Consider the following 25,569-nt stretch of genomic DNA (forward strand, 5'->3'; position numbering starts at 1 on the left):
CATTCATGTGGATGCCCATTATTTTCTGGATCGTTTTTGAAACGATATCGTTTTCGTCTCCATGTGTGTGTTACATCTGATCCCCAATTAGGTTGTATTCGCACATCTCAAACAGTACATGTCATTCTCAGGGCGTGATGGTGGTGCAGGGCTTGGGCACGCGACCCATATACAAAGGCCTTAGTCCTGGACGCAACCGTGATGGGTTTGACATTTACTAAATGTCTTTCCCTTCTCTCCCCATCCCATTTCCTGTCAGCTCCATTTCAAAATAAAGGCCACTAGTGCCAAAAAAAACTTTTAAAAAGTAATCATTCTCTGCATTACAACATTAACAGGCACATACCAAGAGAGTTACTGTAAGAAAATACCAGAAGGAACATGGAACTGTTATTTAAAGATATGGTGAGGTGTTGCATCAAAAAAAAAAAACAGAAACAGAGGATGTTTTTGTGGGACGGACCTCAGGGGAAGACAGAATATATATATATATATATATATATATATATATGCAATCATTCGGTGTCGGTGCAGCAGCCCTTTAACTCATCTTTCTCTCGACAAGATGGCCTGTGTGTCATCTGCTGCTCATGCATGTATGCCTTGTTTTACCACCACCAAGGACTAATAAACTGAACTTCTCAAACCTCCCCTGAGCCACAGTAGAGACTGAATGTGCTCATTTAGACACTAAATAAATAATTTCAGGTAGCATCCTCTCACATGCAAAATTTTACAACTGCAAAACTGAATTTGTTGCAAATCTGTTTTTTTTTTGCTGGCGCTTCAGCTTTCTTCAGCAGGAATATAGATTTGATACCAACTACTAAGCAGTTAAATAAAGACAGTGGTTGGGAATCACCAGATCCTCAGCGAGCGGTCTGTCTTGGATTGGCCTACTTCTCTGGGCTGGCAGACTTACCAGCTGCTGTCAAAATCAATAAGTCTAAGCAGTCCAACCTGAGCGGCTCTGAGAATAAACGCTGCTCATCTTATTACTGGTGAGGCTTTACTTCACTATCGTCAAAGTAAAAACTTCCTTCTTCCTCCTCTGGGCAACATGGGAGCACAGAAGGGCTACATGATATTACGAAAACATGTAATTGTGATCCCATTGCTGAATATTCCAATGCCAGTTCTTTGGACATCCAAGAGGATGCCCAAATTCAGCTGCTTGCAGCGTTCAACCAGCCCAAATGCTGCCTAGCATTAGAGACAACACACTGGTCCTGACCAGTAACTCTGAGCAGAGGGGATTTACCAACAGCTGCACTCTCATGGTCCATTCAAGTACATCTGGTACACTGGGTTGTATAAATATCCAAAACAACTCCAAAGTCATTTAAACCTTACGTATTCCCAATTGTCTGCGAAGTCTAATTTAAAAAATACTACACAACAACACTAACCATTTTCAGTACATTTATTCTTGGATAATCCATCCATCCACCCATCCACTATTCCTGCTTATCTTTTATTAATTTAAAAATTAAATCTAATCTCCAGTCAGTTCTACAGTGGCCACTTTTGATTGAACTGAACCGAAAACATACCGTGATTTTTTTGTGTACGGTTTTACACCCCTAATTATAAGCATGTGTAGCATGAATGCATGACACCTAAAACATAATGTCCAATGAAATATTGCATTCAAGCAGTCATTTGGAAGTCGGATTTTGCGTTCGCCGATAATCTGATGACGATTTATAAAAAACCCGCCGTCATCTCACCTCTTTGATCCTCTCCAGCTCGTTCTGCAGCGCCTGTCTGGAGATCTCCACCTCGATGATCTTCTGTCTGAGAGTCTCGTTCTCGTCCTCCGCTCGGCTGCGCTTGTCCTCCGTGCTCTCCAGCTCATTGTGCAGGCGCACCGACACGTCCTTTGCAACCTGAGGACGGGTTGGTTGGAAACAGATGAAGCACAATTAAGTGCATAAATACTTCACAATAACCTACTTCAACAATAATAATGGAACTCATATTTCGTTGTCTTACACGCAGTTCCAAGAATAGGTATCCACACAACTTTAACTTTTACACATTTTGTCACATTGCAACCACAGACTTTAATGTCTTTTATTGTGATTTCTTGTGATAGAGCAACACAAAGTAGTGCAGAGGGAAAAAAATGATAAATGGTTCTCAAAATGAGAGTTTAGTAACGCTGGAAAATAACACTAGGCCCTTGGTAAAACATAGTGGTGGCAGCATCATGCTGTGGGGACCTTTTTAATGGGTGTGAATACTTTTACAAGCAACTGTAGATCTAATCCTAATTTCTCACTCACAAAAATGTTGCATTAGTTTTTGGTGTGTTTAGTAAAAAGCACAGAAATCTCAAGATGCTGTGAGGAGTTTCTTCTTTGCTGTTACAGATGTTAAACTCAGACAGAAACAAAGTCATTTTATGCACAGGGACGAAGAATCACATAAAAAGAACCTTCAGGTCCTGCTCCAGACTACGCAGCAGCTCTCCGTCCACGTGGCCCGTCTGAGCGACCCGCAGACTCTTCTGCTCGGCTTTCCTCAGCCGGTACTGCAGGATGCGGCAGTTCTTATTGGCTCGGTCCAGTTCCCGCCGCAGATCCTGCACCTGATAGACCTCCTCCTCCAGGTAGCTGTCCCGAACCTCCTCCATCTCAGCGCGCAGCTCCTCCACTTCATCCTGGGAGACACACGGAGGAAGAAAATCAGCTCCGTGTTTTCTTATTATGATTTCTAAGGGTTGTGTCAGCAAATTAAGGCATATTGGTGTGAATGGGAGAAAACCTCTGTTGGCTGAATCATGATCAAGGCTAATATGAGTTGATGCAAAGAAAATTTAGATTTTTGTAAAAAGAATAAAGTCCTTTAGACTTTCTGTGAAATGCTGTTGTACTAAACAACGTGGTGAATAATTGTTTAATTCTTCTTCCGTCAGAAAGAAACAAATCTTTTTCTGATCTCTGTGGAGATGCTTCCCAAAGAGATGCAACCTAAAATTCAATTTTCATTAAACCTATAATAAGCTCCAATTAGTCTTGTACCTAACCAAATTAAAGCCACTGAGAGCTCAAGGTTTGTCCTGTAGATAGAGAACATTCATGGAGCCACATCCTCACTGATCTCATAGTTTTGAATTATTCTGCGTCCTCAAGCCTCCGAGTCTAAAGACGTCATTTTGACCAGAAAACTCGGGAACAAGACCCAATTTTAGTGTGAGATTCTGTCACTGCAATACAACATTAATTCATGCAGCCAGCTGACAAAATTAATAACAGGAAACATCAATGTGTGCAGAAAAGGTTACCCAATAATGAAGATAGATTTAAGTTATTTTCTGGTATAAATCTATTAAGGAAGAGATGCAATATGATACAACTCTGTGAATTATGCTAATACTTTTATATGATTACATATGAGCTCCTGTCTTCACTCTGATGACATAACCTCCATCACTGGCTGAAAGCATCTTATCTGCAGGGGTGGATGCAGTCCTGCTAGCATCAACATGTAACATCCTGGTCTGGGTTTATCTGCAGAGTTGAGGTGCTACACCAGCTACTTCCGTAACTGAGAGGAGGTCGGTTTATTTCCCGGACATGTTTGCTCTGTAGATTCCCCCAGGGATAGCAATCCCAACATGTGATGAAAAGAGAATTGACTGCATAAATGAAGGAGGGAAAAGTGTGTCAATTAAAGAAAACTAAATCCATCCTAATTTGGGAAAACACTGAGGCCAGTGTTATTGGAGCAGGGCCCCTAGAGGAAGGAGCTAATGACCTTGCAGACAGTCGAACCGATCAATGGACAGGTTCAAAAAAGAGGGCAGAGCAGCACCACGGGAGCAGGTATACTTAAAGAAAACCTCTGATGTTTATTACAAGAGTGCGCTGGCTCACAGAAACCATTTGGACCTCTCTTTAAAGTGAGTTTACTCGTCGCCGGTTCTAATCGCTTAGAAAGGTTATCCATTCTATAGGAAACAAACAAGGGTTGGCATTTCCAAATCCACTGTTACTCCTTCTATTTTCTTAATTAAGTATGAGCTAGAAGGTATTCAGTAAGTTGTAATTAGCAATTTGAACCACTAGATGTCTCTACGTTGAATAAAACCGAACCTTTAAGGCGTAGATTCCATCATATCTTAGAGTTTGAAATCCTGAAACTCTTAAAAGTATGAAATCAGTTTCTGCCTTTGCATTGTTTTTAACACAGCAAAGTAATTTTATATGGTTGATGACTTGGCATATGTAACAGCTTAATGAGTGTTTTCAATTTAAAATAGATTGTTTTCATGACTAAAAAAGACAATTCTAACAGAAATGTGTTGATGTATGGCAATAAATGCGCAATTCTGCTATGCTAGAAAAGAGGTTGAAAGTATGTAGGTGAAGAGGCTGTATTTTTCCCCACCCAGCTAGAACTGCAAAACAATTGATATTTCGACTTTAACTGAAGCAGCCATCTAGAACTAAGGGATGGGAACATAATGCCATGCCAGGGTTAAACAGGTATCTCCAGCAGGGTCAAAAGCCAGATCTCTTAGGCATCCAAGCGTGTCGTTTATGAGCATAAAGTTCCTTCTTTAAGAAAATGTTCTTTTAGCAAGATTTTTTTGTTTGTTTGTTTCCTTAACCAATACTTTCACTTTTCATGTGTCTTCTGTCAGCTCAAAACATCTGCTGTAATCCACGGATCATATTTTTACATTAAATCAATAACCTCCCTGTCCACAATTTTTCTCCCGCATGTTTATTCTCGGTAATTAGCTGCAACACCAAATAATTATTTTCTTCATCAACTGATCGTACATCAGTAGGCAGACTTCCTGTCCTTCCACCCCATGTGAAGCCTTTGCTTGAAGTTACTTTTTGTAGTCAACAGATTTCTGTGAGAAAGCAGTGTGTCCCCGGAATATAGTTGTGAGACTTTCAGATGCTTCCATTCATTGTTGCTATGTGTTACACAATCACTGCATAACTGACAAAGTATTCTAGCAACCTTTTTTCGGATAAATGAGAGTGGTGATTCCTGTGCATATCCAAGTAACAATGCTGGTCAGAACTGGAGCAGAGATAAACTGATATCTACCTGAATTCAAGTTTTTGTCACAAGCAGTGATTCACCACTCACCACAGGTAGAATGGGATCCCTGCAAAGTGTTTTCAAATTGCTAGGTAAGGTGCCGGTTTGCTGGTTTTTCTTGTACAAATTGCTATATAAAGTGTTAAGAGCTTGCATTGCCATCATTACTTTCTGCATCTTCTGGCTCCATTATTGTTGCTTTCTTTTATCATTTTCTACATATTTTTCAAATTCAGACATGGAAATTAACTTGTCAACAGCAAGACTGATCACAAATGAAACGGAAATGTTGTGAAGAGGATGATATATGCTCTATAGGCATGAGAAATTTGAAGCAATTGGCAAATTCTATGGTGTAAACAGCTATTTTCCATTAATTTTTGCTACTCTTTTGAAATAATATTTTAAAAACTAATTGATAGGTTAAGCAGTGGGAAATGTGATAAGGCCACGTGAAATGTAAATATATGAAACTCAATGAAAGATTTTTTTAAATAAAATTGACACAGAAAATTATTATTTAATTTCTTCGGGTGCTTGTTATTCTGTATTTTTGTATGCAAGTGTATAATTAGTATTTAAAAAATTTTCATATTTGAGAATCTAGTGGCAAATATTTTTGTAACTTCAGATTGGAAAAGAAATCAAAGTGAATGCTGATTAATTTTCTGTTGACCGACCACTTCATTAAATAATAATATGCAAAACATTCACACAATATTTGCATATATTTTCCCTCCAAAATAAGAAATGAACTGAAATAAGAGCATTTGTTAGCTAGAGACAAATTAATGAACAAATTTACCAGCCACTCAACGGAACATCGTTGCTTTTTCTGGTTTAAACTCTACAGAAGCATCAAACAGGATAAAGCAAATACAGTCCAAAGGAAAACAAATATGCAAAACATGTGCTGTGAAAAAAAAAAGCAGATGTAGTGGGAGCCCCCTGTTATTTACGTACATAAGTGTTGGGGGGCTGGTATTGGACATCAGAGACCCAGCTGGGGGGCAGGGACAGGGGCACGATAGGGTCTTTGAACCCCCCACCCCACACACGAACACACACACACACACACACACACACACACACACAACATCTGACTGTTATCAATTCCTGAGGGATAAAGCCATTACAGCGAGAGGCAGTAAAGCTGATTAACTCTCCTGTGTCTCCACTGAATAAGATAGAAAGGCACTGCAAAAATGCATGATCAAGTTTGAAATACTACCCTCACCAGTGACATTCAACTATACCCTCTTCATATTTGAAATGGAAAACCTTTGAACTCTCTGTTGCTTAATCTGTGTTTTGCCCCTTTATCAGCTTGAAGGTACATTATATCCTACTTTTAGAGCAGTAAATGTGAAGGGGAGTGCACTTCAATAGAGCTTATAGAACCAAGCTTCTTTTAAAAATGCACTCCCTATGTGAAGTGTCCAGATTTTGCATATAATCTTAAAATAAATAGAAAAATAGCATCTACTGCACAATCCTGCAGTCATCGGGACAGATGCATTTATTCCTCCCCATACAGGTTAAAACATGAGACTTTATGTCGGTATAGACTTGTACTAGATTTGACCAAAACAATATGAATAACCTGAAAGAAAAAAGGAGGAGCACCAAGATGAAGCCCCTCCTCATAAAACACCTATCAACAAAAGATCAAATCAGCAGGGATGGCTTGGAGGATTAACAAGATGACATGATGGATGGAAAACCAGTGGGAATGTGTTTAGATTTGAGATAAGGATGAAAAATTAAGTTATAATGGAGCAGGTGAAAAGTCAAGGGCAATAACAACAATCAGCTGTCCTGTTTGAGAGTGAAATAAATTTTGTTTTGGGCAGTTGCGCCACCAGGGGAGGAGACCAGGGTCCACCAGTATAAATCAGGCCCCTACAGACAGCCACGACCCCCAGGGATTTACACAGTCTTATATGCATAAAAAATACATTTAATTTTAAAACAGACACTCAGTTTTTCTTTAATCTTCACTGTTAGAAAGCTATTCGGAACAGAGACATCTATAACTACCAAAACTGTTTGGAGCCTTCAGATCACTAACCAAACCAACCTACATCTGTTTGAAAACATGATTGTACATCTTGTACATTATGAATTAACTGTGATTTACCACATTTTTAGTTCATATATACTGGCAAGAACTTTAAGAACCTGTCTAACAACATGAAGTAGGCTAAAAGATCTCAAAAAACAACACACCATGCCCCGACCTGAAGAAACTCAAGAGCAGGAAAGGGTTATGGTCCAGCAAACTGTGGTGGGAGACGTTATCCCCAAATGAAGAAACATGTGAAACAGTGGTGAACCTTCCCAGGAGTGGCCTACCAAAATACTCCAAGAGCACATCAACACATCCAGGAGGAAGAACACCTAAAGCACTGCAGGCCTCACTTGCCTTAGTTAAGGTCAGAGTTCATAATTCAAAAATTACAAAGAAACTGTGTGTGAATGTATATCTAAATGGGTAAATGACTGAATGTGGTGTGAAGCGCTTTGGGGTCTCTGGGGACTTGATAAAGCGCTATTTTGGGTTATATTTGACCCATCTCATGTTTCCAGAAACAAAACAAAAAAACTTTTCTATAAGCACTTGGAAGCTTTAATGTTGAAAACAAAAATGTCCAAGTAGGCTTAACATTTTAAAAGGGTTTAAATTTCAAGTTCCACCATATGAACACACCTAAATAAAACTCCTGAAATTCTGCTAATAATTTTGGATTTTGGTTTGACAACCCCACGGTATTAGAGGCCCCCCATCACAAAACTTTCTAGAGGCGCCCCTGGTTTTCTGCTGCCGAACCCACAAATTGCATGAATCCCATATTGATACCAAGCCTTACCTTGAGGTAGTCGTTTTCAGATCTCAGTTCATCCAGTTCCCGCAGCAGGTCATCCTCGGCTGCAGCCGTGGTTCCGGTCGGCTTGAATTGTGCGCTGGTGGGGGGCTTCTCCAGTTTGGGGTTCTCTCCGTGCGGCCCCGGAGCGGGCTGAGCCTGAGACACGCCACTAGGTGCCGGAGGAGCTGCTGCTGCTTCCCTCGGTGCAGCAGGATTATCGCCCACCGGCTGATCCCGGTCGCTGGAGCCGGTGCCAGACTCAGTGTCGCTGGGGACGGCCGGCGCCAGCTTGTGTTCGTCGGACAGCTGCTCGGACGGGCAGTCTGACAGGTCCGAGCTGCTGTCCGTCTGGGTAACCCGGCCGAGAGGCGACCCGGTCGGAACCCTGATCGGGGATCCATGGCTGAGAAGGCCCGGAGATCCCGCGACTAGTTTGCCCTTTTTGCCTTTGGTGAGGATCGGACTGCTGATGGTGTCCGGCTTGAGGCTGGCGGCTTTGGGCTCAGCAGCTGCTGCATGCTGCGGTACCTTCGTGGGCTTTTTCGCGGCGGGGGACTTGATGGTACTTTTTGGCGTGGCTGGTTTCTCTTTGGCCCCGGTTGTGTTGCGCCTGGAGCTTCGGTTCGGATGGGCTAAGGACACCGTGGCAGACTGCTGCAGCTTGCCGAGTTTCGGGGATTTGGGCACGATGGCAGGTGGTTTGTTGGAGCGGGAGTGCACATCCTTGAGGAAAGGTCTGGCCGGGGAAGGCGCTCGGTTCGGTCTCTTCTTCTCCAACTGTTGGCTCTGCGGTTTGGAGTCAGAGCCATTGGAGCTCTCCATTATACTGGAGGATGATGAAGGAAGCGATCAGTCCACAGCACCGAGGAAAATTTCTGACGTGCGCCTGCAGGGAAGCAGCCAGGTTGCTCTGCCTTCTCCTTCCTTGTCGGGCTAGGGATGCGCATCCTGCGGCGTGCTGGATGTTTGCTTTTACTCCATCCAGCAACATTCACCAGGTTGTCATTGTAGTCCCCTCTGCCTGTGGAGCCTTCAGAGGAAACACTGCAATAAAGGAGAGGGGGATTACTGAAGGGATGAGTGGCAGGATGAATCTGCAGCCCGGGCTGGTTAAACTCAACTTGGAGACGCAGAAGTGAGTCGGGGTGGCATCAGATCTCCTCTTCCTCCTCCATTCCCGTTTCATGTGCACTGGATCCCCGTGAGTCGCACTCCTTATGCTATGACACGTAAAATCTGCAATCGCTGCGGTGTGAGGCTCGACGCCCGTGGATTCCGGCGAGGCGCATGCGCTGCTGCTTCATACCCCTTGTTTTCTGTGGGACCAGGTCTGCCACGCTCTGCTGCGCATGTCCAAAAGGCTGTTGAACACCTTTTCACGAAGGCACAAATACCTACCCAGGACAAGGGTTGTGCAAATAAAGGCACCACAGTATTGAACCAGACATTACGTTTTACAGTGCATTGGAAAATGTTTTGTGCGTCTTTAAAATGTTTCCAACAAGCTAACACAAAGTTGTGGTTAATTGTGAAGTGGAAGCATTTTGATTCCTCATTTTCCGATAACTTTAAACTAGCATGCTGAACATAGTAAACTAAACATAGCATGCTGATGTATTCAGCGCCCCCTGAGAATCCGATGGAGAACCACCCTTTGCTGCAGTCAAAGCTGCAGATATTTCTACAAACGTTAGACATCTAGAGACTTAAAATGTTGCTAATTCTTTGCAAAAATAGATACAACTCTGTCAAATTGGATGGAGAGTGTCTGTGAACAGCAGTTTTCAAGTCTTGCCACAGATTCACAATTAGAACTTTGACTAGGCCAATTGAATGCATGAGTGTCCAATGTCTGGCTGTATGTTTAGGGTCATTGTCCTGCTCGAAGCAGGTCTCATGTCTTTTACAGCTGCCAACAGTTTTTTCTCCACATTTTGACATAAACTCTGACCACCTTCTGGTTAAGCTAAAAATAAAAAGCATCACCACAGCATGTTGCTGCCACCACCATGTTTCACAGTGGGGTGGTAAGGTGTTTGGGTGATGAGCAATGCTAGTGTTCTGCCACGTAGCCTATAGTGTTTCGCATGTCAAAGTTTATAATTAATCTAAGACTGCACAAACAGGACTTTTTATAGTTCTTGTTAGTGTACAACTAGTTTGTTATTCTGACAGATTTTCTCTCGTGGGCCATGGAACTTTGCAGCCTTTCCATAATTATTATGGGTCTCTTGGCTGCTTCCTCGGTTAATGCTCTCCTGTTCCAGCCGGTCGGTTTAGATGGATGGCCGTGTCTTGGTAGGTTTATTTCAGATGATAGATTGAAAAGTGCTCTGCAAGATGGTCAGAGCTTGGAATATTATTTTATAAGCAAACCCTGCCTTAAACGTCTCCACAACTTTCTCTCTGACCTGTTTCTCGTGATGCTGTTTGCTCTGATGTTCTCTAACAAACCCAAAGTGTATCGTTGTGACATCAAGAGGTACGAACACTTTTGCAGGGCACTTTGATTTATTTATTTATTTTTGCCTATTAGATGTTTTGAGTTTTAATGGTGATCCCTTTCCAGAAGAAAACATGACACTGAAAGCATCAGATTCAAAGCTTTCCACTGACCCACCCACCCCTCGTCATAATTTCCGCTATGCGTGTTGTCCTGTTCTCTCAGACACAGAAAGAGTGAATAAACACCAGGCATTAGTAATAAATATAGACATCTTTAATTGCATTTCATTAGTTCAAGAATGCCACAAGTTATAAATACAGCATACTGCTTTAAACCTCTTGGAGACTGGTTTAACACATAATAACAGACATTCATCATAAAGAATACACATTGCAAATAAAATGCAATTCTTTAAATGTATAGTTAAAAACCACAGAATAGTAAAAGGCTTGGTTATTAGAAGAAAGTCAACAGGGTTAGTGCCAAAATGTCAAGGGGAAAAAGGTTTCATTCCCAAACAAACACCACTATTTGAAAAAATGCTCACACTTCCGAACACGTGATAAAAAAATCCCAATTTTCCAGATAATTTCTGCACAAAGGGTCTTCTGATGGACAGTCCTATTGCTAAAATGTGCTTGGGTGATCCCACCAATACGCTTGTGAATCTTGTGTTTGTCTGATAACCTAATAAAATATGTTTTTTTTTCTACAAAAGCAAAAAGCACCTTCAGTTAAAATGTTCAATAATGTTAAATCAGGTTCTTTTTAATGGGCTTCTTTTTTATGAAAACTAAAGAAAAAAAAAAACCGTTATTTGTGCACAATTACAGCGCTCCACTACTATTTCTGCAATCATTTCAAAATAAAGCTTACATTTCTATTTAAAAAAAAAGTGAACACCCAAAGTCTGAATTCCAACAAGCTCCTAATCCAAAAAAGTGGAAGAAATGCAAGATAATTAGTGGTCTACATGTGGTAATAGAAATTTTACCTAGATGCAGTTTCCAACTTCACCATTAGATGCCACAACATCTAACGTAATGGGACTTTAACTCATTACAATTCAAAAGCAAATCCATACTGTGCAGCTCTGAGCCAATCAAAGTTTCCTGAGTCATACAAACACTAAGCAAGTCACCTTCAACAGTTCCAACTTTTTTCTTCTCTCTGCTGTCTATGAATTCAGAAGGAAAAAACAACAACAAACAAACAATGAAGACGTATTAGTAACAAGAAAGGATGAAAGAAACCATGTTTGCGTGCTGGCGGTATTACTGTCTTTATTACCGTCGGATTAGCCGACGTCACACACAGAGAATTACCCTGCTCAACACAAATAGATCCAAGACTACATTACCCAAATGCCCTTGCAACTACATCCCACATTCAGAGAGTAGCCACTGCTGAGGCAGCTTGATTTTTATTAGACCTAAACTACAACTTCTGTCCATTGTTTTTCTGCATGTCAGTTTACAAAGGGAATCTGGTAGTAGTGCAAAACTTTACAATTTATAGAAATTTAATTGCCATCTTCCAGCCACTTTAATACTTCCAAGTTAAAGTAACATAAATTGAGGACTAACAACCTACTGCTTGCCAAAAATATCTGCACCTTGTCCAGTCATTACAGCAACATACTATATTTAAACCCCAGGTGTTTTAATTCACTTTAAGTCAATCTGTCACTTAGTAAAAATACATAATAAGTTAAAAAAGAGACTACTGTACCTGGAGACACAGAGTTTGAACTGAGCTAGAGAGATGTGGGAAGTAGTCCCTTTGTCTGCAAGTCTGAAAATGCAAAGACAGCCTCGGAGCGACTCGGACGATCTTAAACTTAGGGAGAGACGTCAAAAGAAAAACAGGAGAAAAGCTGTGAGGCCTCCAGTGATTACTTCTCTGAGGAAGGTGTCCAGAAGGTTCTCTACCTGGAAGACATACCTAGTTTAACCATCCAAACAATGAGGTAGTCTGGGTCACGTGTAGACAGAAAGGTGGTAGGAAGAGGAAGATCCTCCAGGCCTAAGTGTTAGTGTGCTGCAGGTCATTGTGTTCAGCAACGCAGGAGAGGAAGCAACAGAGAAATGATAATACTGCTTGTTTCATGCATCATTACAGCAGCAGTCAACCATTCTGAAGTGCTGCTGTGTGCTGCCCCCATGTGGCCACATTGGTGCGCTGCATGTTTCAGAGAGTGTCTGCTTGTGTAAGAAAGGTGATGGGGGGTGGGGGTTGCTTCCACACACTGAGTCTCAGCAACAGCGCATGCGAGGAGGGGGCAACTCCGGTGGCACTTCAGGTTCAGGCTGCAGAGACAGGATGCTGTTGGAGAGCTCCTTGTTGGGAACTTCAAGAGGCATCTGGGGGATCAGGGACAGGGTCACAAAAAAAGACACTTAGTGTGACGATCCAATTCCATCCAAGCATGAATAACAAACAGCACAAAAATGAAAACAAATAGGAGCTACTAGCAGTTTTCCTGTGACTCTAAGGTTTCAAAACACTCATTCAATAAAAAGGCAGAGGAAGAACAGGTGAAGAATCACAGTGTTTGGAAGGAGTGAAGAGATAAAGTAGTGCTTACTGCTCCTACAGATAGTCTGTTCAGTACATTGAAATGCAAATTCTACTTCCAGTAGATACCAAATCTGTGTGATCATGTTTACTTCTCTTTAGTTCATTTAATTAAGTCAACTAACAAAACAACAAAAGTTTATAAAAGGGGTGACTAGGTCCCTCAGAGAATAACATCTGCAAGGACTTAGACAGATGTCACAGAGTTAAATCTACCTTTGTCCAATTCAAAATCCTTCTGAGGCTGCCATTCTTTAATATACACTGAGGGAACACTCAAATAACACATCCTAGATATTCTCACTGAATACTTTATTCTGTACAAAGTTGAATGTGCTGACAACAAAATCACACAAAAATCATCAATAGAAATCAAATTTATTAACCAATGGAGGCCTGGATTTGGAGTCACACACAAAATTAAAGAGGAAAAACACACTACAGGCTGATCCAACTTTGATGTAATGTCCTTAAAACAAGTCAAAATGAGGCTCAGTATTGTGTGTGGCCTCCATGTGCCTGTATGACCTCCCTACAACGCCTGGGCATGCTCCTGATGAGACGGCAGAAGGTCTCGTGAGGGATCTCCTCCCAGACCTTGACTAAAATATCTGCCAACTCCTGGACAGTCTGTGGTGCAACGTGACATTGGTGGATGGAGCGAGACATGATGTCCCAGATGTGCTCAACCAGATTCAGGTCTGGGGAACAGGTTGGCCAGTCCATAGCTTCAATGTCTTCATCTTGCAGGAACTGCTGACACACTCCAGCCACATGAGGTCTAGCATTGTCCTGCATTAGGAGGAACCCAGGGCCAACCGCACCAGCATATGGTCTCACAAGGGTTCTGAGGATCTCATCTCGGTACCTAATGGCAGTCAGGCTACCTCTGGCGAGCACATGGAGGGCCATGCGGTCCTCCAAAGAAATGCCACCCCACACCATTACTGACCCACTGCCAAACTGGTCATGTTGAAGGATGTTGCAGGCAGCAGACCACTCTCCACGGTGTCTCCAGACTCTGTCACGTCTTTCACATGTGCTCAGTGTGAACCTGCTTTCATCTGTGAAGAGCACAGGGCGCCAGTGGTGAATTTGCCAATCCTGGTGTTCTCTGGCAAATACCAAGTGTCCTGTACGATGTTGAGCTGTGAGCACAACCCCCATTTGTGGACATTGGGCCCTCATACCATCCTCATGGAGTCAGTTTCTAACCGTTTGTGCAGACACATGCACATTTGTGGCCTGCTGGAGGTCATTTTGCAGGGCTCTGACAGTGCTCCTCCTGTTCCTCCTTGCACAAAGGTGGAGGTAGTGGTTCTGCTGCTGGGTTGTTGCCCTCCTACGGCCTCCTCCACGTCTCCTGGTGTACTGGCCTGTCTCCTGGTAGCGCCTCCAGGCTCTGGACACTACGCTGACAGACACAGCAAACCTTGCCACAGCTCACATTGATGTGCCATCCTGGATGAGCTGCACTACCTAAACCACTTGTGTGGGTTGTAGAGTCCGTCTCATGCTACCACGAGTGTGAAAGCACCACCAACATTCAAAAGTGACCAAAACATCAGCCAGAAAGCATAGATACTGAGAAGTGGTCTGTGGTCCCCACCTGCAGAACCACTCCTTTATTGAGTGTTTTGCTAATCGCCAAAGATTTCCCCCTGTTGTCTTTTCCATTCGTTATTGTAATAAAACCACAAAATATAAACGAAGGCCATATCATCCATCCCTATCATTTCATACAGCATAGGTTTTATTTTAAGAGGGTTAAGGCCAAACATTTATTTAAAAAGACGCTGATGAGTTTTTTAAAGATACTTTTTAAGTCCGTTTTTTCACCTGAATTAATTTGAGCCCCTATGACCCATTCCTATAGGAGATATGTGTGCTTCACTTAAGGGTGATCTGTTACTCAGGGTTCTTTATTTCATATTTCTCTCCAAAGGAAGTATTGTACCTCAGTTTCACAGTTTCCTTATGTTCCTGTGTTGTTTAGTCTATTTTAAATAGTGAGGTACGGTTTGTTTGTTGAGTATTTACATTTTTTTCTCAATAAAAACAAGTCAAAAATATTAATAGTGACTTCTTGAATCAGTATTAAATAAAACTGGCTTAAAATGAAGAAATATACCAATAATTCGAAAGGGAATTTCAGTTGCTGGTAGTTTTATTAACAAAAAGATTTTAGTAAACACCTATAGAGACAGGTCCTTTACATGCAATTTCATCCCAATGCAAATGCCGATTCTTGCTTCAGAAAGTATCTTTTAAAGGTTGAATCTGACCTCCTTTTCTGGTCCTTTTTGTAGCAGAGCTGAAAAAAATCTCCAACTAAATGAGAAAATTATTTCACTAAATTATTTAAAATCTAATTAGACTAATGCAGCAATAAAAGGACAGAGATCCATGAAATAGGCTTCAAATACAACAAGTAAGACATTAATTCTTATGCAGCTACAAATTATCCTCCCAAAAACAAATTATTCAAAGTCCTGAAGACACCAACCTTGCTGAGGATGTCATCAACAAGCTTGAGGAAAATCTCGTCCACATTAAAATTATCCTTGGCACTGGCTTCGCAGTAGCGCATTCCACTTATTCGAGAGGCAAACTGTGAGCGAGAGGAAAATACAGACCCTGTCACATATTCTCTCTCCTCACAAACAGTATACCTTTCTCGATTAGCATCATTAGCATTGCAGGCATATAAAGCAGAGCAAGGGACGATCCATCAGCCAGTAAACATGTAAGGACGGTTTTTAGATTACGTGGCAGTGGTGGTCTGAATGTGTGAACCCACCCTCTCTCCTTGTTGTCTTGAGATGATCCGATCAGTCTCACAGTCCAGCTTGTTCCCAACTAGCAGAAGCTCTGCTTCCTCTGAGGCGTACTGCCATGTCACAAAGAGCAAAGCAGAAAAAAAAAAAAAAACATACACATAAATTCAGTAACCGTACCAGTTTATAAAACAGCTTTGGGTTTTCATAAATCCACGGTGTCATCAGCTAGATATATAATGTCTGTCTTTTATTTTTGCTTTTTAACCTGGAACAGCTCAAGAATATTCCCTGAACCAAAACATAATTGCTCTCGTATTCTCCAATGTAGCATTTGTTTCATCCTTTCTAGATCACTAAAGTCTAGAAATGACTTTAGGAATCTATAAGTCCCTCTCTCTTTAAGTCTACAAACCTCTGAGGTCTACACAGAACAGCTGGATTTACACTGAGGCGCTATTTACATTTAGTTGCAATAGATTTTATTAAGAGGTATTCAATTAAAATGAGCAGAAATACAATCTATTGAAGTTTGTGGTTGGAAGATGGATGAAAATGAGAAAGAATCTCCAAAAATGACCACAAAGTCATAAATCTGAGCAATAAAACATGAAAATGTGATTTATTCAGACCAGTGATGTTTTAGGGACACCATTATTGAAAACACCACGCAAAGAAAGAGGGGCTTATAGCACCGACAGCAGTGTCCCCTCATAAAGCCTACTTCTCCTACCTTAAAGCCTACTGAAAGGAAAACATTGTTTGATAAAAAGCTCATTTGATTTCATCACGTTTACATTTTAAATAAATATAAATTCTTAAATTTTGTGAATTTGCAGCTATATAAAGTTGATTTTAAAATGTTTATTTAGACTTGACTAAATTTGTTACCAGACTGGAAACCTCCAGATCAACGAGCACTGCTACATGTAAGGTTCAAACTGTAAGTTTCCATTTTGTAAGACAATCTTTTGCTAAAAATGTATTTTCTGTGAAAGGAACCAACCTGTAGGATGGTCTTCCCGCTAATATTAAGACTTTGACTAGACTGTCCACTTTCAAAACACAAACTAAATCCTGGCTCACACAGCAGCAGCAGCAGCAGCAGCAGCAGCAGTGTGGCCATGTTATATGAAATACATAACTGTGTATATGAGGCATGCATTTTTTGATCTCGAGAGGATGTGTTCATTTTATTACAATGATTTTATTAGTGCTAACTGGTTTCTGGACATTTCAGATTGCATTTATTTTTTTCTTTTTATTTAACTGTTAGAAGTCCTTCAAGGGATAGGTGTTGCGAAACAGCCATGGATATAAGCACTATGATACAGGCATCAGATTAGTTTATATATAATGATCTATGTTTATTGTATCTTTCCCTACCAAATAAACCAAATAAAAGAATAAATAAAGCACAATGTCCCTTATAATGGGACACAAGATGAGGCGTATGTTTGTTTTATTGATCAAATAGATCTGACCGGTTCTGATGGGTTTTTTTTTTTTTACCTTGTCTATCATCTTCATCCATTTAGGAAGGTCTTCAAAAGTCTCCTGTTTGGTAATATCATAAACCAGCACGATTCCCTTGGCTCCTCTGTAGTAGGCTGACGTGATGCTGTTAAACCTCTCCTGGCCTGCAGTGTCCCTGCAACAAAGAGATCAAAACCAGCTTATTAAGAAACCATTTGAATACAATCTAAAATAATTTCTTTTAATCAGAAAGGATTAACTTTAAATTGAATAGGACTTAATTGATTAATGTAAACTGAACAATGATGGGGTTATGATCTAAAAGCAGAAACAAAAGAGGAATCAGTCATGAAAACTTATTATTGCTGTCATCTTTTCAGTAATTAGTTGTTTTCTGGCATTATTACCAGCTGGGAGCCATAACATAATGATTCTTCATTTAGATGGATCAGAGTAGAGGAGGCTGAACAAGTCTGCTTGCGACACTTTTACACATTTTTACAATTACGCACCAGTTTGTGTCAGTCTATCAAATCAGATCCCATTAAAATACATGGAGGTTTGTAGTTTTACTGGGGATATTTAGAGATCCATAAGGCAACATCCTGCTGAAGGCAGCCACTATAAACATGAAATTTCATTTAAGCAATAATATTTACAGTAAGCAGGTGTTAAAATAACATGGAAAGTAGAGCAGAGGGTTGACGCTGTGGCCAGCTTTTCAGTTTCCAACACAACAGGTTAATCACATAATCACACCTACTGTCGAGTGTGTCGGAAAAAAATTTACTTTACAGTTTCACATCTAAGTGATCATGATGTTATGGCTGTTATGTCTGAGCTAAATCTGCTGTTCACAGGTTTTATTTAAAGATGACAAAGAAGAATAAAAACAAACAACAATCCAGAACTGAAGAATGTTACGCTTTATTGTATGTTTAATGATTTTACTGAGTGGATCATCTGAGTCTAAATCTGAAGCATGACAAGCAGTATGAGCGACGCTAACAGTGCAGTGTTACCGTACCTCCAGGCAGCTAGTCTCTCCCTTTTTCCCCCAGTGAGTCACAGTCAGGCTTATGAGCAGGAGAGTGGACAGAGACAGCAGCACAATGGCAGGGTTAGGCGAGACTGGACACAGCTGAGGTGGCGCATGATGAGAGCTTTTCAACACTTAGAAAAGACCAAATAAACACACACACACTGGGTGACAGCCGTCCAGATCAGAATGAGGACCGGCAGAGGAGTGTTTAAGGGCGGTGGTGATGTGAAGGTGGACGAGCGTTAGTCAGCAGGATAAATGTGTAAATGTGACACACATACACGGGGAATGAAAAGAACAGCTGACATTTTGAACATTTTCCTGCCAAGTTTTTTTTTTTATTTAGTAGATTTTTCAGTGGATTCAAAGCACCAAATGTCACCAATAGACTTCTTTGGTGCTTTGAGAATTAATTCAAGTAAACAATTAATCCTGGAGTTTTTTGCCCTTTCACGAAGTTATTAATGAAAACGTGACGGTATCAATAAGTCTAATTTTATCTGACCTAAATGAGAGTCACTTAATGCAGAGCTTTTTTTCCCGCTCTTATTAAATCAATCTGAAAAACAGTTTGCAACGCATACTGACAAGAAAAGAAATGAATCAATCAGGCTTTTTTACAGGTCAACACAGATTTTCCCTTTTTCTTTGAGGTCTGACTGATTCAGACTTTCCTTTTAAGAAGTATAACACATACAAACTATGTTAAAGTTTTAATTCAATGTTTACATTTTATAAGCACTGACCATAAATTAAAAAATATGCAGCGTGTTCACTGATAGAGATAGTAGTGCAAATGCATCAAAGTCACATTACCAGTCAAAAGTTTGGACGCACTCTCCTATTCAATTCATTGAGAAAGTGCGTCCAATCTTTTGACTGGTAGTGTATATCCTCACCTTTAACTGAGTTATGCTTAGTTCAAAACAAATGAAAATTAGCATTTAAAAGACCACATTGAACGTTAGCATTTAATGAACTAGATATCTGACCCGCCCTTATTTAGCAAAGCGGTGTCTCTATTGTGGACTAATGCTGGTGCTGCAGCACCAACTGTGTTGAAGGTAAGGTGCCTGCTCAAAGTTACCTTCATAAGCAGCCGTTTTTGCACCGAGAGCAATTGGAATATAAGCCTTTGAGTGTTTAAAAACATGCTGATGTTGTGTTAAGCTTGTTTGTGTGCTACTATTTGCTTTTAAGCCTAATGTTGCAGCAAAAAATGTGAACAGTTAGCAATAAATAAGGTTAACGACAGACAGTGAAATCAGGCTAAAAGGTCCTGGCGCTGAACCTTTGTAGCATTGTTTTTAAACATGCTAGCTGTGATGGTTACGTAATGTGTTGTGTTGTTGTGCGAACATGCATGTTTAACACAAAACATGTAATTTATTTTGCTTCTTTTTTTTTATTTGCAGTTTTAGTGTCTTCATTTTTGGGGGCAGCAAATATATGGCTCAAGCTTTTCATTGTTTCCACTGTTCATTGGAAAACGGGTCATCCGTTGGACAAACTGTGCCTGGACGTGCAGGGAGGACAACATAATCACAAAAAACAAAAAAGCATCAATACTTAAATCTTAAACAGCCAAACAGGAAGAAAAACTGCCTTTCCATTATACATTCAGTCTAAATAGCCTTCCTGATGGTACTCGGAGGAATGACGGCCAGTTTTTCAATTGCTGAACGTAAATGTTTTCGGAGGTTTGGTTAGGACCAAGATGACAACATTGACTAATTATAAAAGAGCTTTCTTACAGATGATCCCCTGTTTTAGGATTAACAGGAGCTTGTTTCAACACTTTTGAGAACCTGAACATAGTATTTTAAAAGGAACAGCTTGATAAGCTGTTCAGTTAAGTTACTAGCTGTACTACCACTGCCAATGTCATGTCACAGTGTGAAGTACTGCTGTTGCAGCTTCACATTAAACAGACAGACGTGACAAAACAACAACAGAGAGTCCTGTTTCAAGGGCAGGGTCTGCAACCCGTAGCCTAGGGGCTGCAAGCGGCTCCTTGGGCCATTCACATTCGTCTTAATGGCTTTAACCGAAAAAGGATAGTGAAATGTGACCAATCTTTTTAAATATGAAGGTAATAAATAAAAAGTTTTAGACATTTTTGTAGCAATTTGAGCAAAGAAGTTCAGCAGTGGTGAAAGGAACAGCTATTTTTGTCTTTAGGCCACAAACTAAGTCCCTTATTCCATTCAGGAAAACTTTGGATTTGTTTTGTTTGTTCTAAAACCTAAAAAACCAAGTTCTTCTATTTAAGCCATAAAAATTATTTGGGAAGTATTTTTAAAAGCTAAATATCTTTCCATTTTCAGAGAGTCGTGTAGATTTTGCAGCTCTAAACACATTTCCTTTAGCGGGGGAAAAAACCAGCCAAACCCCATTGTAGAATAAGAGAGACCAGCTTTTTGTTTCCAAGATAATATTTGGGAATATTAATACTACATTTTCTGTGTGAACCCAAAAGGTCCAGTTAGCATACCCCATACTCACTGCCATGTCGATCCAAGGGTGTTGATGCTGCTGCCTTCAACATTTACTGCTCAAACTGTGATGTGGTTTTATTCAATATGTTTACCACACTGAAGTGTCATTTTTATCCAGATGAATGATTTTTAAAATGTATGTGAACACTCAGTTAAAACTCACAGTACCTTCAGAACATCTTGTTTTTAATTTAAGAACTAAAACTAATAAATGAACCCATCTGGATAGGTAAGATAGACCTCATAGGCCAGCAGTAGCCTGGTGAGCAAAGTCTGCAGATCAACAGCACACAAAGAAATGCACCAAGCAGAAGGTTAGCATTAAGGCACATCATTTCAGCCCAGTTAATAACTCACCATATCTGGAGTCTGATCTTCTTCCCTCGTAACTCAACTGTCTTGATTTTGAAGTCAACACCTATAAATGGAAAGACAAAATGTAATTACAGGCAAATACCATCAGTTCTTCCGTCACTTTGATTTTTATCTGAAAGTTTAGGTTTATTTTTCCATTTGATTAGGTTTAAATTTTGATTAAAGTTACTTGCAAAGGTATGGATAGCCCTTAATCTTTTCACATTTTGTCACATTACAAACACAGACTTCAATGTATTTTATTGGGATTTTATGTAATAGAGCAACACATAGCAGGACATGATTATGCAGTGGGAGGAAACAGTACATGGTTATTTCTTTTTACAGTTAGTTAGTTAATACAGTCCACCTGTTTGTAATTGAATCTCAGAATAAATCCAGCTGCCATGAGAAGGCCTCAGAGATTTACTAGTGAACAAAAAATCTTCATGAAGTCCGAAGGACACACCAGACTGGTCAGGAATAAAGCTGTGGAAATATTTAAAGCGGGGACTTTCTAACACAATATTTCAAGCTTTGGAAATCTCACAGAGCACTTTTCAACCTTTCACCAGAAATGGAAAAACCACCAACACATGGCAGCGCACCTAAACTGAGAGGCTGGACAAGGAGAGCACTTTTCAGAGAAGCAACCAAGTGGACCATGGTAACTCTAGAGGAGCAGCAGAGATACGAATCTCAGGTGGGATATCTGACAGGAAAACTATTGGTGATGCCATAAAACTGGACTTTATGGCAAAAAGAAAGCTATTTTTAAAGATAACTCATAAAAAGTGCCATTTGTATAGTGCTACAAACCATGTAGGAAAAGGGAAAAGATTTCCAAGAATGTGCTCTGAAACTGAATTTGTTTTTTTTTAACCGTGTCCTCAGAAGAGAATACAAGATAACACCCTGCTTGCTTCTACACCTGTAGAAACATGTATAATAATTACCAAAAAGTGCACAGTACTTATGAGTGCAAGATGTATTTATGGGTAACTGCGGCTGAAATAGAAAATGTGTGTATCTGTTAACACCTGAATCTAAACACCTGTGGGTTTAACTGTGATCACGCTTGTGTATACAAGGTTTCTCCATAAAAATATGCAACAGTGAGTGTGAGGAGCCACAGACCTGCCCCACTGGACCTGGGACAGATACGGAGGAGATCCGAGCCTCAGACATGCAAAGGTCCCCCAGAGCACAGGAACCCCAGGAGAACCACCGCCAAGACTACCGCAACCCCCCCAGAGAAGAGCAGGGGAGAGTCCCCAGGGAACCACCCGCCAGCCACAGTACAGAAGCCCCAGGGAGATGCAGCGACGAGCAGCACAGCCGTCTACGCCCAAGCAGATCCAGGCATGGACCCAGAGACCCGAAACCTCGGGGCACATCACTCCCCAAGCAGAGGCCCGACAGAGCCCAGGGGCCCAGGCCCCGGCAAGCAGCCACCAGGAGTGAGTCAGCACACACCAAAGCACCCAGCCAAGGACACCAAGAACCACATACACCACCAGGCAAAGACGCCAACCACTGGCAGGTAGTGTGGCGGGTAGGAAACAGGACCCACATTTGACGGGGGGCCTAAATTGAGGAGAGGGAGCAGCCCAAGACCCAACCTGACACAAAAACACACAGTCACAATCACACATTCCCACCCTCATGCGTACACATAAAAACACTCACACCCACGCACTCAACGTAAAGACAAACAACAATGGACGTTGTACACTAATTCACACTCCCCATACATACTCTATACCCCCAGGTCCAGGTGCCAATACCCCATTCAGAAACCGCAATTTAACTTTCTGACTATCTGCAAATCACTGTGTGTTGTTAAAAAAAAAGAAAACTAACACTGAACATAGCATCCCCATGGTGGTGGAAGTATTATGGTACTTTTCTTCAGCAGGGACAGAAAAGCTTGTCAGAATTGACTGGAAGAGATCAGTCAGTCATTTTCTATACCGCTTCTTCCATAGTGGATCACAGGAAAGCTGGTGCCTATCTCCATAGGTCTATGGGCGGGAGGCGGGGTGCACCCTGGACAGGCCGTCAGTCTATCACAGGGCAACACAGACAGGACAAACAACCACACACACACTCAGTCACACCTAAGGGCAATGTAGAGAGACCAATTAACAGTCATGTTTTTGGACTGTGGGAGGAAGCCGGAGTACCCGGAGAGAACCCACGCAAGCATGGGGAGAACATGCAAACTCAATGCAGAAAGATCCCCAGCCGGGAGTCGAACCCAGGACCTTCTTGCTCCAAGGCAACAGTGCTACCAGCTGTGCCGCCATTGGAAAAGATATGGAGTAAATATAGAACAAAGCCCGACACTGATAGAGGCTGCAGAAGACAAAAGACTGGGGCAGAGTCTTACTTATTAGCAGGAAAACAACCCTAAATAAACTTTTAAAGCTACAATGAAACAGATCAAAGCATGTTTGTATGTTAAAAAGACCACGTCAAATTTCAGGTCTACATCCAATCAAGAATCGGTGCAAGCCTTAAGATTTGATGTCCATACGCTTACAGGCCAGGCCATCTGACTGAGATTGTGCTATTTTGTAAAAAAGATTGGACAAAAAATTCAGCCTCTAGATGTACAAAGCTTGCAGAGACATACCCAAAAAGACAACTTTTAATTTGTATTTAGAAAACTTTTCAAAGAACCATTATAATTTTCCTTGCACTTCCCATGCCAGGTCTACTAAGTTAAATCCCTATAAAATACTTTAAAGTATGTGGTTGCAATATGAAAAGGTTCAAGGGATACAAAAACTAGCTGTAAACACTGACACGGGTTCTACTTGTTACATATTTGACAATGAAATAGGAATCACTAGATGAGAACACAGCATTTCCAGGCAGATTCATATAAATTATTAATATAGGATAATGCAAAACATTTCCACAGGTGGCCTCTGATAAAAGGATTATAATACCAGTGAGTCTTTGCTGGATCACAGGAATGACAAAGCACAACATGGAGCTCTATCATAGCTGCTGCTTGTGTGTGACTATTTTTGGGACTGGACATTGTTGGTGGCTGGGGTCCAGGTCACAGGACAACAATAAATAGTTGCGTTTCTGTTTAAATATACAAGCACGGGACATTATTTTTGAAAACATTTTGCAAGAATGTATTCAGGTTTAAGATGAAGGAAAATGCGAAATATTGACTCAACTGGCCCAGACTATATTCTCATAAAAGAGGGAAATAGTTCTATCTTCATACTAATTTATGCTTAAAACGTATTTTATAATAACAACTATTACCAGCACAAGATATTGTTTCGACAGTAAAAAAAAACCAGTGCGGTGAGTTAGCTTGAGTTAGCTTCTGCCAGTAAACCGCGAGGAAGAAGGCGCACTCCGTTTATTCCATAGCAGTTTAATGGCTCTTCAGGAAGTAGTCGGATCCCTTTTTTTTTTTACCAACTGAAACTGCCTAAATAAAAAAGTAGACAAAAAATAAGCCCCTGTTCTCACCTACGGTCGACTTGCATGACTCGCAGAAAGTATCGTCAGTAAACCTCTCCATGAGGCTGGTTTTACCAACTCCACGGGAGCCAATAATTATAATCTGGAGCTTGAAGTCAGCGGGTCGGGGAGGCATCTTCCTGCGGCGGGACTGAGCCCCCAGAGCGGGGGACGAATTCGTGGAGCCTCCGCTGCCACCACTAACACCACCGGCGGCGGCCCTCCGCGGGATGTCATATCTTGGATCCATCAGTAATTCCACATTTATGACAACAAAAATAACATATGAACAAACCTAAGCTGAAATACTACGGCGGTATTTTGCTAATTCCAACTTTCTTTTTAGTCCGGGGAAGTTTAGGGAAAGTTTGTTGCCCGCTGATAGTTGTTGTTGTTCAGCCATTAGACACCGTGGATGTCATTGCGTCATTTCCGTTTCCCAGACTCATTTATCCTAATATTTGCCTTTAAAAACATAAAATCTGACAAACCCAATCCAGCAACCCGAAAACTGACAATTTAACGTTTCCTTGTTCCCGCCAATAGAAAGATGAAAAGTTAAGTATAGATCCTACATGCTTACTGCAGTTCTAGACTAGGGAAATAAATCAATTTTTAATATTTGAAAATGGGCCTGCCATGGAGGGAGTTTGGTTGTGGGGTGGAGTTGGTCAGGCTCACCTATGTAAGGTGTTATATAGTTCAAGGTTTGGTGGACGTATTCATCAGGGGTTCTTGTATTGCACACAAGTCCACATAATCTACCCTTCATACTTTTGTCAGCAGTTTCCCTTTGGCATTTTCAATTAGCCGTGGATTGCTGGACACTTTGGCCTGGCCTGTTGTTCTTCTGGCTGGCCTGAGTGGGTTTGTGGAAAGGTCCTTGCGTCTTGGGGCTGCTCTGACTCCGGCGTGGGGGGATCACCTATACCCTTCTCCTAAGGTGGGCTGTTAGTGATTGTGGCCGCGG

General features: G+C 41.1%; 2 protein-coding genes across 9 annotated transcripts in view; both read right to left on the reverse strand.

Annotated features, from left to right (window-relative positions):
* LOC124870444 (microtubule cross-linking factor 1) overlaps nt 1-10,502 on the reverse strand; it is a 108,845-nt gene extending 98,343 nt beyond the window's left edge. For 7 of the 8 annotated variants that reach the window (XR_007038774.1, XM_047369132.1, XM_047369127.1 and 4 more), the window contains exons 1-3: nt 7,938-10,502; nt 2,441-2,665; nt 1,731-1,889 (exon numbers count right to left, since the gene is read on the reverse strand). Coding sequence is in view for 7 of the 8 variants with exons in the window: in XM_047369132.1 (XP_047225088.1) it covers nt 1,731-1,889; nt 2,441-2,665; nt 7,938-8,756 (1,203 nt within the window). In the remaining variant the exon portion in view is untranslated. The remainder of the gene's footprint in view (nt 1-1,730; nt 1,890-2,440; nt 2,666-7,937) is intronic. The other variant, XM_047369126.1, reaches the window with a different exon arrangement.
* Nucleotides 10,503-10,635: 133 nt separating this feature from the next.
* On the reverse strand, nt 10,636-25,025 carry rab12 (RAB12, member RAS oncogene family). Its single transcript, XM_047369133.1, has 6 exons — nt 24,609-25,025; nt 21,108-21,168; nt 17,247-17,385; nt 15,758-15,847; nt 15,464-15,568; nt 10,636-12,743 (listed from the first exon to the last, which is right to left on the reverse strand). Exons 1-6 carry the CDS (start codon nt 24,847-24,849, stop codon nt 12,636-12,638), a joined length of 744 nt encoding a protein of 247 aa, XP_047225089.1. The 5' UTR covers nt 24,850-25,025; the 3' UTR covers nt 10,636-12,635.
* Nucleotides 25,026-25,569: the final 544 nt, after the last annotated feature.

The sequence above is a fragment of the Girardinichthys multiradiatus genome, chromosome 6 (assembly GCF_021462225.1).
Source record: "Girardinichthys multiradiatus isolate DD_20200921_A chromosome 6, DD_fGirMul_XY1, whole genome shotgun sequence".
NCBI classification, from domain to species: domain Eukaryota; kingdom Metazoa; phylum Chordata; class Actinopteri; order Cyprinodontiformes; family Goodeidae; genus Girardinichthys; species Girardinichthys multiradiatus.